At 36.8% G+C, this 17639-nt stretch overlaps 1 protein-coding gene across 10 annotated transcripts in view; it reads right to left on the bottom strand.

Moving 5' to 3' along the window:
* The window catches only part of CREB1 (cAMP responsive element binding protein 1), a 49670-nt gene that overhangs the window by 15048 nt on the left and 16983 nt on the right, over positions 1–17639 (bottom strand). For 5 of the 10 annotated variants that reach the window (XR_009245496.1, XM_058664913.1, XM_058664914.1 and 2 more), the window contains 5 exons: positions 14608–14729; positions 8716–8862; positions 7938–7979; positions 2659–2759; positions 675–817 (listed from right to left, as the gene is read on the bottom strand). Coding sequence is in view for 9 of the 10 variants with exons in the window: in XM_058664913.1 (XP_058520896.1) it covers positions 675–817; positions 2659–2759; positions 7938–7979; positions 8716–8862; positions 14608–14721 (547 nt within the window). In the remaining variant the exon portion in view is untranslated. Of the gene's footprint in view, positions 1–674; positions 818–2658; positions 2760–7937; positions 7980–8715; positions 8863–14607; positions 14730–15649; positions 16195–17639 lie in introns of those variants that run through there. The other 5 variants (XM_036493232.2, XM_004576891.3, XM_058664916.1 and 2 more) reach the window with 3 other exon arrangements.

Below are 17639 nucleotides of genomic sequence, written 5' to 3'. Positions count from 1 at the left end.
GATGAAACAAAACTGTTCAGTAATTTATAATGCACTTAGGCAAAACATAAAAGACACAAAATGAGAGAAATAAATGCCAGAGACAGCACAGATGAAAATAATAATTCTGTCAAAGAAATCTTTGATCTCTATAATCCCAAAAGCCAAATATCTTATTAGTTTTAACAGTATGCATACCTGTATTACCAAAATTCACAATAATTTTGTATGAAATGGAATAATGGAATATTGCAACCAATCTACCTATTTCCATTTGAAATGTTATTAAATACGAAATTTTTGACATTCACAAATGGCAGTTGAATAGTAAGCCTTTTTGGGCCTTAAAATATTAAAGAATGATTTTTCTTTTTATATGACAACTCATGGTTTATCAGCATTATATATCAAGACTAAAATCTAGAGTTTCAGTTAGTGGCTCAAACACTTGACTTCTCAAGCATCTGTACAAAAGAAGGAGACATCAAAAAGGCTTATACATTCGAGTAACTAAAACTGGACAAAGTAAAATATTGCCATTTCAGACCATTCTAAAGAAAATACTACGACAGCAAAGCCAAGGAAAGATCTGGTACTAACATGACTTTATCTTTTATAGTATATTTTTTTGTAAGAGAGAATATAAACATTAGCTTTTCCTTTCACTATTCAAAATAGAAGCATGCACTACTCACTGTACTGTCCACTGCTGGTTTGGTAGATTGGAGTTGGCACTGTGACAGTGGTGATAGCAGGTGCTGAAGTCTCCTCTTCAGACTTCTCTTCTTCAATCCTTGGCACTCCTGGTGCATCAGAAGATAAATCATTCAAAATTTTCCTAGAAGAATGAAGAGCTATATTATTATTTTTTTTAAGTTAAAACTTACTAAATATAAAGGTCAAAAAACTGGCAGAAAGTTGCTAGTGGTTAATGGCAAAAGTTTAAAAACATACAAATTTTGGGCCCGGAGGCGTGGCCTAGCGGCTTAAGTCCTCGCCTTGAACACGCCCCGGGATCCCATATGGGTGCCGATTCTAATCCCGGCAGCTCCACTTCCCATCCAGCTCCCTGCTTGTGGCCTGGGAAAGCAGTCGAGGACGGCCCAATGCATTGGGACACTGCACCCGCGTGGGAGACCTGGAAGAGGTTCCTGGTTCCCGGCATCGGATCAGCGCGCACCGGCCGTTGTGGCTCACTTGGGGAGTGAAACATTGGATGGAAGATCTTCCTGTCTGTCTCTTCTCCTCTCTCTGTATATCTGACTTTGTAATAAAAACAAATAAATCTTAAAAAAAAAAAATACAAATTTTAAGAATAACTCCAAATGAATCAAGGATCTTAAATGAAAGTACACAAGTAGGAGAAATAAAAACATTTCTTTATAAATGTGCATTATGTATATGCACATGTGTATGTATATACACAGAAAATGGTAATGTAAACAGTTTTTATTACAGATGAAGGTCAAAAGGTTTACAAGTTACTACTCTAGACTTAGGATTCTACATCTCTTCTGTATGACAATCTAAACACATGAACCAGATGATCAATCTTAGTATTTTCTTTCTAATATTTGAAATTGTTGTTCTAAATGTTTGTCCTTTTCCCTGGATACAGTTCATGTTCTCTTTAAATTGATCCAGATATGGTCTGGTCAGTGGGATTAAATCCCTCGCAATCTAGATACTTGGTTTTTCACAACGTATCATTGAAGTGCACTGGCTTTTTTGCAGCCATATTAAATCAATGGTAACTAAAAATTATTTTTTCTTTCCTATGGCTGCTACAATCTTTCATATTTTAAAATTCCTCTTTCAAAAAGTCTAAAAGATTAACCTAGAATGTAGAGAAGACATATAGCTAGTTTCTTAATATCTGATTCAATCTGCTTCAGGATTAAATGTTATACACTAACATCAGACATGCTTCAAAGCAGAAATCTAACATTAGCCGTATTTAAAACAAAATGAGAATAGGTGCATACCATTTAAACCCAGTATAAAAAGTAAATGTGCAAACATAGCTGAACAAACACAAAAGCTGTAGTAGAATGCTTCTAAAGTTGGGAGATGTTAGTAAATCACCAACTTGAGACAACTATTAAATTAATAATTATCTGCTATCATGTAAAAAATGGTGTGTGGCCAGGGCTGTAGTGTAGTAGTTAAAGTCACTGCCTACATGGCCACTGGCCAGCATCACATGGGTACTGGTTCGAGACCTGCTGCTCCACTTTCCAATCCAGCACCTGCTAGTGCATCTGAAAAAGCAACACAGATGGTCCAGGTTCTTGGGCTCTTGTACCCACATGGGGGATTTCAGGAAGCTCCTGGCTCCTCACTGGCCCACTCTGGCCATCTGTGGAGTGAACTAGCAGAAAGAAGATCTGTCTCCTCTCTGTAACTCTGCCTTTCAAATAAATAAGTAAATCTTAAAACTCTGCAACAGAAAAAGCAGTAATCAGCAGAGTATAAAAAGAAAAAAAACCAATCAATATTAATCTACGACTCTTCAGAGTTAACAAGTGATGTTAAATGTACAATTTAAGATTCAACTTATTTGAGTGAATTAATTTTAGAGGAAGAGTCCTATATTGTGAGCTGATCTGGTCTTCTGACATCTTTTTATTTAATTTCCAAAGCCTGCCTGTGTATCTTTGATTCTATTAAATTCTGTACCTGTAGGAAGGCCTCCTTGAAAGAATTTCCCTTCGTTTCTGGGAGTCAGTTACACTATCCACTGACTCCTGTGAATCTTCACTTTCTGCAATAGTTGAAATCTGAAAATAAAGAAAAACTTTATCTTGACCATCAAATTTAGTTCCACAATAAAATTTAACAAATTTCCAGAAAAAGTAAAAATGAAAACGACATATATCAACCTTATACACACACTTAAGTAAGGAAAAAAAAAGAAGCAGTTTTTGCATGTGATAGTCACACCAGTCCTCCCTTTACCTTTTATTTACATTACAGTCTACTTATGAGGAAGTCAGAGGAATGAAAATATTTGCAGCTTAAATGAAATCATACAGGTATTCAGCTTAATTTAGTGATTCCATGTACTACATCCTGGATGTATTAATCCTAACATGTGCGAACAGCAAGTATACAAATATTTTCCTTTAAATACTATGCAAAAACTTGTGACTGTTTTATTAACACTTGAACAAACAAGATCAGTGAACCACCTTTACACTTCAGATGGTGGTTTAGCTGTTCAAGCTAGGAAGCAGTTCTCTGGTTGGTATTCCACATTTACTTTTAAGAAAAAAATCTAAGGTAACGAGGTCTGCTCTCTTAACAGGCTGAAAAATAATGAAGGGTTAAAAAGATTTCGTACGATATACTAATACTAGAATCCAGAATTCGTTAAGAACTTGTTATGTGCCAGGTGCTACATGCTAAAGCACTTACAATCAATACTTACAACTAACTGATAGTAACAGTTCCTATTATATGCATTTAATGTATGGAAGAACTAATTAAGGTACCAGGGAGATTAAGGAATTCTGCAAACTCCAAAGCTAGGAAGTAGCAGAAGCACTGACAATATTATCATGTCCATTTTTAAACATCTCTATTAGCATCAAAATCCTAGGGGTTTCAGTCTCAAACCTCAGTTTTGTCAAACTGGCAAGCTGATGGAATTTTATAACAGTGTGTAGACTAAGAAGTTACACACTACATATGCTTGTCTGTCAAATCTATCCTGCCAAGTTCCTCCAGCCTAATCAGCAGGAACCTCATGATCTTTTCTGATCTAGGTGCACATGATGCTGTCAGAGTGAAACTTAACATTTATCCAGGACAAAAGGGTCTGTGTGTGACAGCTAAACATTAAATATATGGAAATAGCAGAAAAATTACATTCTGAAGTAGGCGAGAGATCCCAAAAGTATCCTTTATGTTATGTGGTGTGAGACTAAAAGTTCTACAGAGTAAGCACTCTTGTGACAGAGCTTTATTATATGCACGGTTACTCTAACACACACACACAAAACAGGTAAATCCAGTAATGCTTACAAAATACATATAAAAAGTAGTGTGCCCCATTCAAATTCTGTAAGTACAAATAGTCTTAAAGAACCGAAGATCAAAAGGCAACATTTGTTGAAGTCAGAAATGGCATTTTAGAAATGGTTCAATGGCTCAACTGGCTAATCTATTCCCAGGTGCTGCCATCAGATATGGTGCCAGTCTGGATCCCGGCTGCTCCACTTCCCATCCAGCTCCTGCTGATGATGGCTTGGGAAGGCAGCAGTGGAAGATGGTCCAAAGCCTTGGGATCCTGCACTCACGTGGGAGACCCGGGAGAAGCTCCTAGTTTCTGATCAGTTCAGCTCCGGCTCTTGCGGCCATTTGAGGAGTGAACCAGGGGATGAAAAATTTTTCTGTCTCTCCTTCTCTCTGTAAATCTGCCTAACAAAATAAAATGAAAACCATTAGCTATGAACAGGCCTTAGCAGAGAGAAATTCACAGAACACGAAGATAAAACTCCAAGAGGACAGTTTTGTGACAAGTGCTGTTTACTTTCATTAACACTCCACTAGAAACCAGTTAGTTCCTCTGCGGCTTTTTCTCTTGGTACTCTGCTTGAATCTTATGTCCTTTCCTGCCAACCTTTTCCTTTTATTTTTTTAAGATATATTTATTTTTATTGGAAAAGGCAGATATACAGAGGGAGCTGAGCTCATCTGAAGCCAGGAGCCAGGAGCTTCTTCCAGGTCTCCCACACAGGTAGAGGATCCCAAGGTTTTGGGCAATTTTTGACTGCTTTCCCAGGCCACAGCAGGGAGCTGGAAGGGAAACAAAGCAGCTGGGACTCAAACCATATGGGATCCTAGTGGTTGCAAGGCAAGGACTTTAGCCACTAGGCCACTGCACTGGGCCCTCTTCCTGTTAATCTTTTCTTGAGAGTATACAGTGACATAAGAACATACTCCTTTCAAACTGAAGTTTAGTACAACAGGCTTAAAAAAAAACACAGGATAGTTTGAAAATGAAATAATGTTGGGACCCTCAAGTAACTCATCTTTTTTTTTTTTTTTTAAGTAACTCATCTTTATCATCAACATCTAGTTATATAGACTACTGAACATTGTACAAGGCTTTTAATGTGCTTTTAACATTACACAAAATCTGAAAGATTCTATCAAATAAAAAAATAATATTTGTGGACCTGGAGCAAGAGACTACCGGCTAAAGTCCTTGCCTTGCACGCACTGGGAACACACATGGGAGCCAGTTCATACCCTAGCTGCTCCACTTCCCTTCCAGCTCCCTAATTGTGGCCTTTGAAAGCAGTTGAGGTCAGCTCACACATGGGAGAACCAGAAGAAGCTCCTGGCTCCTGGCTACTTGGGGTGTGAACTGGCAGATGGAAGATCTTTCTGTCTCTCCTCTGTAAATCTGACTTTAAAAAATAAACAATACTTGCACTCTTTCTTGCTTACTCTATTCCAGTGTCATCTACTTGTTTCTCCTTGACACCCCAAGCTTATTTACTTCCAAATCTTTTGGACTGTATTATCTGTATTATTAAACCTATTTCATTGTTCTCTGGTCTGTTTCCCCCAATCACCCTTCATGGGAGAGAACACTCTTCCTCGCCTCTGCTTTATTCATCTCACTAGCACTTATCTTCTCACTTTATGGCTTCACTTTCCATAAAACTCTCTTCACTCAAATGTGATATTCACGAGAATAAAGTATTATTTGTTCACTACTTTTTCACAATTCCTGCAACAGTGAGATCATCATCCATAGCTGTTCAAAAATGTAATAGTGGGAAGCAATATAACCCGTGAAAGCCTCTCTACAGCACATTTCTACTGCATTGTGAGGAAATGTGGACAAGACAAATGAATGAAAAGCAAAGAAGCCAACGTCAGTTCCACTGCATATGCAACTGCACTGTTTCTATGAGGATGCTCACATATTACGTGAGACCTGAATCATACATGTGTGTGTGCATCTGTATGCATTTATAATTACGCTGCATATGGAATATTAATGTGGTGAATTCTGAAACACTAACATTCTCTCATTGAGAAGTATGAATGAGCATTCCTTTTCACTGTTCGAATATCTGATACAAACAACTTCCCAATAATTGGTAATTACTTTCAATCAGTGGAAATGACATGTATTTCCATGGCTTAGTCACTTCAAAGATAATGGTCACATAATCCCCAGGTCCAAATTAGGTTGCCCTCCAAATAAAGGTTAAAATGAAGAATTCAATCAACAAGTACCACATATTTTTAACCCGAAATTATAATCTTAGCAAATTCTGAAGTTATGACTTCTAAATTCTTTTTTATAAAAAGATTTCCTTTTGTAAGTCAAAAAGAGATAGTAAAGTTGATGTGCCCAAGATTATCTGATTCATTAATATCCAAACTCGATCTGCAGTGTAGGTCATCTGGTCAAATTCCTCCACTGTTCTCAAGAGGAATACGGGTAGGGAATTAGCATGGCACAATATGGAGCATGGTAGGCAGCATTGACTGAAACAGAACTGAGAGACAGAATTACTGCTCAGTCACGGGGATTCCACAGAGACATCACATTTATTGTTCCTCACTTGGCCAACACTGTATCCTAGTGATTTATAACAACCTAGTATGCATTTTGATGATAGTAACAAGGATATTTCTAGTACAAAGTGGGTACTGCTGTCCCTGTGAATATTAAATCAGTTATAGCTACATACTTACAGGACAAAACTGCTCTTACCCAGAAGAACGCAACCAGGATGGAAAGAATCAAGGCTATGTTCCATATAAAAATTGGCTGAAGAAAAATGTGTTTGTTCAGTCAAGTTAAAAAAAATGTCCACAGCTAGCAATTTTTTTTTTTTTTTAATTGGAAAGTCATATTTCCAGGGAGAAGGAGAGACAGAGAGGAAGATTTGCCATCCACTGGTTCACTCCCTAAATGGCTGCATCGGCCAGAGCTGAGCCTATCTGAAGCCAGGAGCCAAGAGCTTCTTCTGGATCTCCCACGTGGGCACAGAGTCCCAAGGCTTTGGGCCATCCTTGACTGCTTTCCCATAGGCAGGGAGCTGGAAGGGAAGTCAAACAGCTGGGACACGAATTGGTGCCCACATGGGATCCCGGCACATATGAGGACATTAACCACTAGGCTACTGTGCCAGGCCCAGCAATTTTCATCAAGATAGAAAGGTCCAGCACTGCTGTGTAGTTCGCTAAGCTTGCGCCTACAGCAGTGACGTCCAATATGGGTATTGGGTTTTAGTCCTGGCTACTCCTACTTCTGATCCAGCTCTCTGCTTATGGCCTGGGAAATCAACAGAGGATGGCTTAGGTCCTTAGTACGTGCACTCAAGCAGGAGACCTGGAAGTCTCCAGGTTCCTAGCTTCAGATCAGCTTAGCTCCAGCCATTGTGGCCATTTGGAGAGTGAACCAGTAGATGGAAGATCTCTCTCTCTCTCTGACTCTTCTCTCTGTAACTCTACATTTCAAATAAAAACGAAACTTTTTTTTTTTTAATAGAAAGAGTGTAGGAGATGCAGATGAGGAATCAGTCCAATAAGAAAACAATTAAATCAGACTTGACAATCTAGTTTCCAAGGAGAAAACTACCATTGCTAGGTAAAAGTTCCAGAGATATATTGTGGTTCACAATTGGAAATAATATTTTGGCAATCTCCTTAGTCATAAATAGGATACTTCAGGATATAGAGAGCTTCTTTAAGAGTGTTAAGTAATGTTAGGCTATCATTTGAAGAAAGGGAAAATTATTATATAGAGGGGTTAAGCAACAAACTAAGGGTCTAGTAGGCAAGTTTAGCCAGGATCTAGAAATGTCTAGGATTAAATCAAATATTGACATTCCATATTTACGAGGAGAAGGACAAAGACATAAAGAGTAATTTCTCACCTTCCTTTCTAATAATAGTTCTCTCCAAATCTAGGACCTAGGACTCACCTGTGTTCCGGAGAAAAGCCTTTTTAAGTCCTTACAGGAAGACTGTGAAGCAAAAAATATGAAATGGGAGGCTGGGGTTATGGCCTACTTGAATGAATGTTTAAGTCTTTTTTTTTTCCTTCCCTCTCTTCTCAGTAAGCTCACTTGCAAAGATCTACAGTGCCTCCTGCTTCCCTAGAGTTAAGCAGTGCAGTCACTGTCCGCGACCTACCATGCCTTCGTTCCCTTTGTCCAACCCAAAGGAATGATCTCTCCAAAGAACAAAACACTCACAGTATAATCCCTGACCTTAAGCTGTGCTTTCGGAACACACTATTTCAAAGTTATATGTTCTAACTGTAAACCTAACACAGCAAATTTTACAGATGCTTCATGTGATCTCCAAGTTCAAATATCTCTCATAAAGTTCTTAATTTTCGATGAAAAATTTACTTCTCTCACTTCAGATTCAGAAAATCGTTACAAGTTACTATTTTTGTATCTCGAATGTCCCTAGGGCAATCACAGCTCTACAGTTTCTCCCAACCTTTTTATTCGCCCCATGTATTCAACTATTTCCCCCAGTTACTCTTCTGTAGCTTAACAAAATTTTCTTTCATGTCTGTTTTGAATTTATGCATTCTTTTACATAAGGTGACTATATAGATGCAGCCTATTCCTTTATGTATGATGTAAAATAATCTAAAATATGTCCTTATTTTCGTAAGTAATGAATGAAGAGAGATACATATCTATAAAGAAGTTACAAAAGTGGATACAGAACTATTTATACACATACCTGAACTGTCTGGACTTGTGGAGACTGTATAACTGATGGCTGGGCCGCCTGAATAACTCCATGCACTTGAACTGTCTGCCCATTGGGCAGTTGTACTAAAGTTACCGTGGGAGCAGATGATGTTGCATGAGCAGCTGGCATAGATACCTAGAGTGTTGAACATGGAAAAAAATACCATCAGATACCTCCTTGAGACTACTCATGTTTAATATGAAATAATATTTCAGATACAGAAATACTGTGATTGGAAATAAACTAACACTAAATGTACCATTCTTTAAAAATAAAATGAACAGGTGTTCCCTTTCCATTTTTCAGTTCCTCCCAAGGGACAAAAAAGAAAGTTATTGTAGTACAGTGTCAAAATATAGAAGATTTTCCCCTAACATTAAGCACCTTTTTATTTGTATGCTCTTTAATATTTTCCCAGCTGCTTTCATAAACCATTTCTCATTCTGTTCACTGAAGAAATTAAAATTACCTCCAAGTGAAAAAACAAACAAATAAAAAAACAAAAACAAAATAAAAACCAAACTGCTCAAAGAAGTTTAGCAACGTACCCAAAGTCAGCAGCAGAGTAAGTCTGTTGAATATGTGTTAAATAAGCTCTGTCCTGTTTCCAAACTGGAGACAAATTGCCATATTAAGTCCCACCTTATAAAATAGCATAGTTTTCATTCGTGAAAACATAGTAATAGGCATTGTAAGCTGTGAACTTCTATTCCTCTCCTCTTCAACACCAACCATCACTGAACTAGTGATAATAGTTTAGGAATTATTTTCATCATGAGTAAAGGGGGAGAGCTGAAAAAAATACTCATGTAACAATTTTTTCCTTAGGCACAAGAAGGCAATTTTAATGAGTCAATATCCAAGTTAAAATGGCCTTTATGTCATAAGCATCTATCAGATGGTACTTATTGTTCCTATGCTTGAAGACATTTAGGGGTAGGAATTTTACCTGTTCAGTCATTAAACAGTTACTGGGGATTTATCAGGGACAATGTTCAAACTATTAAAAAAAAAAAAAATACGGTTGCCTACTCTCACGGAAATTATTAGGGACTCTGTGTCAAGGAATGGGAGAAGTAAATACAATCAGGTGGAGTAATGAGCCTTGCTAAGAGAAAAACAAACACACAGAAGAGAACTATCCAACCTCAGAGGAGTGGAGGGCACAAGGAACAAGTCACACATGTTATGACGCCTTGCAGGAAAGTCACCGAACTTCTTGTAGGGTGGGGGACACTAGCACAAGCCAAGAGAAACGACAGGACTGCACATGGCAGAGAAGGATAATCAGCAATTCAGTACTACTGGAACACTTAAATATGTTACTGCTGGATATAGGAAAGAGGGAGAGAGAAAATAACAGAGGCAAGCAGATGCAAGATGAATTAGTTGTTAAAATAAAACTACATGCACATCACATTAAAGAATCTATCTTATTTTGAGGTTAGTGAGAAGTCACTGAAGGGCTTCTGAATTTCTGAATATCAAAACGTTTGCATTTTAGACAGGTCACTTCAATGGCAGAGTGAAATAACTAGAGTTTGAGGACTAACCAAGAAAGTTTACGCAGTAGTTAAGGTGAAAATGGAAATGAGAAATGTGGTGGTGCTAGTTGTAATCACTGTCACAGCAGAACAGTAGTAGGAAAAGGAATGAGAAGTGATTTTTAGGAAAAGTTGGAGGCAGACCAAGAAGGGCTTTATGACGAGACGACTCACGTTTTCTGTTTCTACAAAGTTGGTAGGCTATGTCAACAACTAAAAAAGAATTCAAGAAGGAAGGGCAAGATTTTGGATGATTGGAGTCATAGTGTAGGATGATGAAACTGGTCTGACATCTGAGTATGCAGGTGGTTAAATATGTGACTGTGAAGCTTGGGAAAGATGTCTACCAAAGATACAGTATTTGACACAGAGCTGTTAAAATCATGAAACTTTTATCTTTGGACAATTAGGATGCCCTTATTACTTTCTGTTTAGCTGCTATAAGTCTTCCTTACTTTTAGTTGGTTTTCAAAATGTGATTCACTGACCACACCTACACTGGAGTTCACACAGGGTGCCTTGCTTATAATATTGAAATATAAGAAGGATCCAAGAATACTCCCCTTAACAATAAAACTTGAAAACCAAAAACCTTAAGGTTGTTTGGGAGCAGGTGAGGTAGAAACATTAGCATTTATATATATAAAAAAAGCTTGCCTAATATTTAAAGTAGTTACTACATCCTCATTTCTGAGTCTTCTCTAAAGTAAAAATAATAGGCTAACTCAAGAAATAATCCCATTTTTGTCCTAATAATGGCTCTTCTTGCTATGAGATTATAACATACAAAAATAAAACAAAAATCCTTTCTATTCCTACCATCCAGACTCAATCACCATTAATATTTTTGCTGTAGTGTTTGTGTGTGTTCTTTCAAGATGCTTATGCACAATTTTACAACACATTATCAAGAAATCTATTTTACATTTCAAATCCACCATAACATATTCCCACATTACAAATTGCCTTCTTTAATGGAATTAATGGCTACATGTTAGAAGAAACTATATAATTGATTTAATAAAGCCCTTATTATTGGATATTCACGTTTTCAAATTTTCCTGTTACAAGAACACTACAACTATTCTTTAAACCCAATTTTTTGCTTAGAACTGTAAAAACTTACATTACCGTAGTTTAAATCATAAGTCTTATCAATTTAAAAAGACTGCTTAGATTTTCTTGCTTTACCATTTAAGCTGAATTTGCTTTTTATCAAAACACAATAACATCAGTTATCTACCAAATTCATCCCATTTTCCTAGTAATAAAAACTAGTAAGAATCAGAATTATAAAAGGTAATTATGGCCAGCGTGATGGCTCAACTGTCCAATATTCCGCCTGCAAGTGATGGGATCCTAAATGGACGCCGGTTTATGTTCCAGTTGTTCCACCCCATCTAGCTCCCTGCTAAAGGCCTGTGAATCAGCAGAGGATGCCCCAAAGCCATGCGGGAAACCCGGAAGAAGCTACTGGCTCCTGATTGGTTCAGCTCTGGTTGTTGTGGCAATTTATGGAGTAAACCAGTGGACAGAAGATCTTTCTGTTTCCTCGCTAAATCTGCCTTTTTAATAAATAGAAATAAATCTTTTAAAAAAAAAGGTAGTTATGTCAAATACAGGTCAAATATAGGTATATGCTAAGGAACTTGATGAATAACTGAAAAATCTCATTATCTGGGAATACAAGGAATTAAAACCATATAAATGGGAACAGACACTAGTTTTCCAAAAATTCAAATCTGATACTACCACTCCAGTTTTAAGCTGCTGATGCTGCAGAGTGGCCCAATTAAGGTAATAAATCAAACATGTGCTAGGACTTTTTCTTTTACCTGAATTCCCAATCCAACTTTCTTACACTGATTTCCTGTTTAAAGACATAACTACAAGAACACAGAATGGGAAGGAGATAGTTTAGGAAGTACACAGATGAATGGAAATGAACGGGAAGACCTTTGAAGGCCAACTTATGAACTGGATAGAGGGAAAACCTGATTTGTATCACAAAATCCTCAACAAGTTTAGAACCTATAGCCCCTCAAAAGGTGCAGCAAGGACAGGCTGACTCTAAAGAAGTCTAGGTGAAGGCCTTAAGAAGCAAGTCGATCCCCTCCCCAACTCCACAAAGACAAACTACCTGATCCTGAAAGAAAAAAAAACAGATTTATTATCTGGGTAACATGCAGCCTGACTGCCTAGCAACATCCTAAATCCCAGCCCTCTTCTGTCATTTGGCTCTACTCTGTATTTTCTAAACAAAATATTTCTGATTTTTTTCTCTGGGAATGATTAATGCCAACAGTAAAAACCTAAAACATTTGACACTAGGACCAGAATCCCTTTATGCTCATAGGTTGTTAAGTTCAATGTACCCACAGAGCTTCCAATACAGCTTTCTGCTCCTACAGACCTGAGCAAGCAGCCACAAATGATCGAAGATTTAAGACAGGCCTCTGACATCAAAGATGGAGACCAAAACAATGGGCAGGAAAAATTATAAAAAGAATCATCTATGGGTAAAAGTTAAAATAAAACACAGAAAAAGAACCTTAACATTTTCAGAGATAAGAGTAAATGCTGCTTTTGTGAGATATAAACAGGATGCTAAGGAACACAAAAGAACTAGCCAGAGAATGAAGGAGCCTCTTGGAAATATGACAGTAGAAACAATACACTGAACATGGGAATGTAGCCTAGAAAGACAGTATCTGGACTCCCAAGAATTCTAGTGAGAAATGGGGAAAAACTGGAGAAAAAAAAATCAACCAAACAATTCATACAAACAATCCAAAATTAAAGACCCTAGTTTATAATATAAAGGACCACCTGAACCAAAATGTATCCCAACTAAAATCATAATGAAATTCTGAAGCATCTGAATAGATTTTCTAAGATAATAAAGATAGAAAACAAGAAGCAGATTTAGCTTTTCATATAACATTACAAAAGAAGTTGTCACTGGATTGCTTCACAAATTTTTTTAAATAAGAATTCTTTTCCTAGTCAGATCTTTCAAAAACACTGAAAAATGTGTTTTGACTATATGGGAAACACAAACTTCACCAAAAAGACAACACAGCAAGAGAGGTTCCCAAGACGACACTACACAGCAGATTCAAGACAGCCAGACCAACAGAACAGCATGATGCAAAAGACATGAATATTAGGACTGTCACCACCGAATGCCTGATGGCACTGCATCCTCTTTTTGAGCCTTCTGTTACCGAGTTTCCTTTTTACTCAGTAATTCCTTTGAGAGCTTTTAAACTCCTTTGGAAATGGAAGTTAGACACATCACAGCTTCTGCTGCCAGGATTATTTTTTCCTGGGACCCTTCAACTCAGACAACACCGCACTTTTACCTGGAAGTTTAATTTGGCTATTTCAATTGTATATTCCCAACTTTCTTACTCGTATCAATTAAAAAATATTTGTGAAAAATATGAGACCAAAATACTTGAGAACAAAAAGGATGAGTATACGTCCTTAAAACAGGGTGTTTAGGACAAAAACAAAATACAAGAATCAGCAATTCTATTTAAAATATACAGGATAGGGCCCGGTGGCGTGGCCTAGCGGCTAAAGTCCTCGCCTTGAACGCACTAGGATCCCATATGGGTGCCGGTTCTAATCCCGGCAGCCCCACTTCCCATCCAGCTCCCTGCTTGTGGCCTGGGAAAGCAGTCGAGGACGGCCCAAAGCTTTGGGATCCTGCACCTGCGTGGGAGACCGGAATCTCTTCCTGGTTCCTGGTTCCTGGCTCTGGATCGGCACAGCACCGGCCATTGTACTCACTTGGGGAGTAAATCATCGGACGGAAGATCTTCCTCTCTGTCTCTCCTCCTTTCTGTATATCTGACTTTGTAATAAAAACAAATAAATCTTTAAAAAATATACATATACAGGATATAAAAATTATCACCCTTAAATTTACTTGCATGCCAATTTATTTATGTTTTAAAAGATTATATAAATTTAGTCATTCATATTACTTGTAACCCTGTTCCCCCAAATAAATGTGTGGTATATTAAGAAAAAAAGTTGTCATAGCTGAATTCTTATTTCCTCATTTGAGACATCCAGTTAACTTAATCATTAAACAAAGATGTAATTCTTTCTGGATCACGGAACTTAAAATACTGTATTAGTGTTTAACACCACATTTTACTGCTATGTTACTGAATTGATGCTAGCGTTTCTAAACATATGCTAATACTAAATAAATAGGAATTCTGATATTCTAATAACACCTCTATTCATTCTACGTATATCTCCATATAAATAAATTCTCTTGGAAGAGACGCGACTTGGAATCTCTCTATGTATTTTATACCTGGGCTAATGTGGCAATCTGTGGCTGGGCTTGCACTGTCATTTGTTGGTTTTCAGCTTCTGTTACAGCTGCATCTCCACTCTGCTGGTTCTCTGCTGCAGATTCCATGGTCATTTAGTTACCTACAATAATACGGAAGAGTGTTACAAGCACTACGGTGCTTTATGCTTTGTGACTTTAAAGGCAAACTTCGACTTATAAATACGTATAAATGGTGGTTACGCTAGCAAATGCACTTAGAAATCTAGTTAAAATATAATGTGGCTGAATTATTGTCGAGTTAGTCCAAACTGACTGAGCTGTAAGAGTTCCAGTTTCCTTAAAAAAAAAAAAAAAAAGAAAAGAAAAACTTTTCCTTGGCTGATCATTTCTAGTAGGATATCACTCCATATGGAAGTAAGAAATGATTTCTCTCTTCCTTCTAACAGGGAGAGAAAGGGTGGCAGGAAAATTATGGTTTCCTCCTCCCCCCCACACACTGTACCAATCAAGCACAAAGAATGGGCAGAGAACAGAAGTGAACTGGTGACAGAGTCTATGGTAGTTCATGGTATCATCTATGAAGAGAGAGGCAACAGAAAAATTGCAAAGTACCTCCACAGATGATTGGTGGCAGGACAATATCAGTTTCAAGAAGCCAAGTTATGGATTTTCAAGATAACAAACTGAATAAATGTGCCATAAAGCCAAACTTCAGTTGCAAAACACTGAAAAAGTTCTGGTAAAGGGTAGACACTATATTACATACATTCACACACAGAGAAAAATACCACCCCATGCAATTATTTGAGCTCTACAAAATTCTGGCTAAGTGAATCAAGACTGATCTTTACTGCTTCTTGAGTCCTGCTTTGCAAGGAGCTTACAGCATCTGCTGGGGAGTCTGGCACTGCAGGGCAGCCCAGGTAACTGAAGAGCAGTAGTAGAGAGGAGGTGACAGAAATGTCTGCCAACTGGAAGACAGCCCTGTCGTCTGAAAGATGCAGGAAAGGGGGAATGTTTCTAGGACACCACAGTTATTATTCAGTACCTAGCATATTACCTGTTAACACTGAATTCACAGGGAATACCTAAGTGATTCCATAAAGAAAACCCAAAAGCTTTTCCAGAATACATTACATTTATTTCAGAATTCTGAAATTCACAATCAAAATGGTCACCTATCCTTTTGTAATCATTACATACTATTACAATGCTTTACATAGTAACACTCACTATGGAATTCTATGGAACAAAGTGTTCTACATGTGGCAATTAAAAATGGAAGTGAAAATATCTCTATGGAAATGAACAGGTTAGAATTACCAGAAAACCATTAGACACAGATGACAAAGGAAAAAAAAAAATAAGAAACTAATTACATTATTATTTAGAACAATCATAAAACCAGCAAAGTAAGTACACTGGGAAAAACATCTATTACACATAATCAGCACAGTAACACCCAAAATATACAACTACTATTAGTCAATAACAGACTCATATTACAGACTTGTTGACAAAGATTGTTCAAGGGTATTCACTAGAGAATTTTTTTTTTACAATAGCAAGAAATCAAACAAGTGTCCATTGTGAGGACCATTAAAGAAATTACAGCATTGAAAAAGAAAAACAAAAACTGATATATAATGCTAATGACACACTGTAAACAGAACCCCACTTATGTTAAGGACTCCGCATGAAAAAGACATGGAGAAGTAAATTCTAATTTGTAAATGGTAGCTCTGTAGGGGCAACAGGACTTGGCAGAGTTTTACAAAATGATCACTTCCACATTTTACTATTACAGACTCTAATATTTTATTATTGATTGAGATTTTTTCCCCCTTCCCATGTGCATGGACTCAGCATTATTCATATAATTATTTTTTAAATCTTTAATTCTGAAGCCATTGATAATTTTTAATGCTATAAACTAAAACTCTATGAGGTATTTTTGGAAAAAAAAAAACAGAAAGAAAATGTATAGTTTGGGGTGGGGGGAGAGAACTATGTAAGATTTTAACACCAAAATACACTTTTAAACGTTTCCCACAAATTTTCTAAAGCTATCCTTATTCTCTTATCCAAGATTTTTAAAGTCCCAATCACTTTTTCTGTGAAATTAGCATTTTTATTTAAATTTTACCTAAGTTATTTACCCTGTATCTTCAAACAGTAAAAAAAGTTTTAAAACTATCAAATAACTTATTTGTGATAATTAGCTGACTTATATAGAAATGCCTACATGTGTTATTTTAAACTAAGATGTTTAAGAAAATGTCAAATATAATATAAAACAAAAATCTTACCTACCCCAAAAGTTATCACTCTTTTGGTCTGGAATAAATGGCAAATACAAGTAAAAACCCTAGCGTTAGGATTCCAGTTAACAATAATAAACACATCCATTCAAGGACAGTACTGAGGCAAGCTAAATAGGAATAAACATCCACAAATTGCTTTTTGTCCTCTTCAATATCATTTTAACTAGAATAAAGGTAAAGTCATTATCGTATATCTCCTTTGTTGATAAGAGTACATACAATCATCTTTTCAAGGCTTCAGTTCAAGCCACAGTTTTGGGGAAATGTTGTTCATCTACCATTTGACATCTGGTTAAAAACAATCTAAGGCACAGGTTAATCATATTTCTTAATTTACTCTATAACACCTTGAGATTACTTTTCCCTTAACATTTACAGTAAATGGCATCATTAAACTTTGTTTCAGAAAAGAAAGATTTCCTAAATTACAGTAAAGTATAAAGTAGCTATCGCTACAGAGGCTTTCAGGAAAGGAATATAATTATTTCTTGTTAAGACACAGGAGGAGATTTCTAACGCTTAGGAACACTACTTAAACTGCTAGTGTTTTGTTACTATTTCATTCAGGTGGCCTTATCAATTTGTTTTCAGGTCAGGGAAAACCTTCTTTAGTAACTTACCTTGAGTAGGTATTAGCCACTTGGACAACTATACACACAAATAGATATTTTATCAGAAAACTTAGGTCTTTCTCAATGTGCTGGTGAGACTAATGTTTCAGATGAA

The sequence above is a fragment of the Ochotona princeps genome, chromosome 5 (genome assembly GCF_030435755.1).
Source record: "Ochotona princeps isolate mOchPri1 chromosome 5, mOchPri1.hap1, whole genome shotgun sequence".
Lineage (NCBI taxonomy): Eukaryota > Metazoa > Chordata > Mammalia > Lagomorpha > Ochotonidae > Ochotona > Ochotona princeps.
Note: the sequence above shows the minus strand (reverse complement) of the source record. Positions and strands in the feature narration are given on the sequence as shown.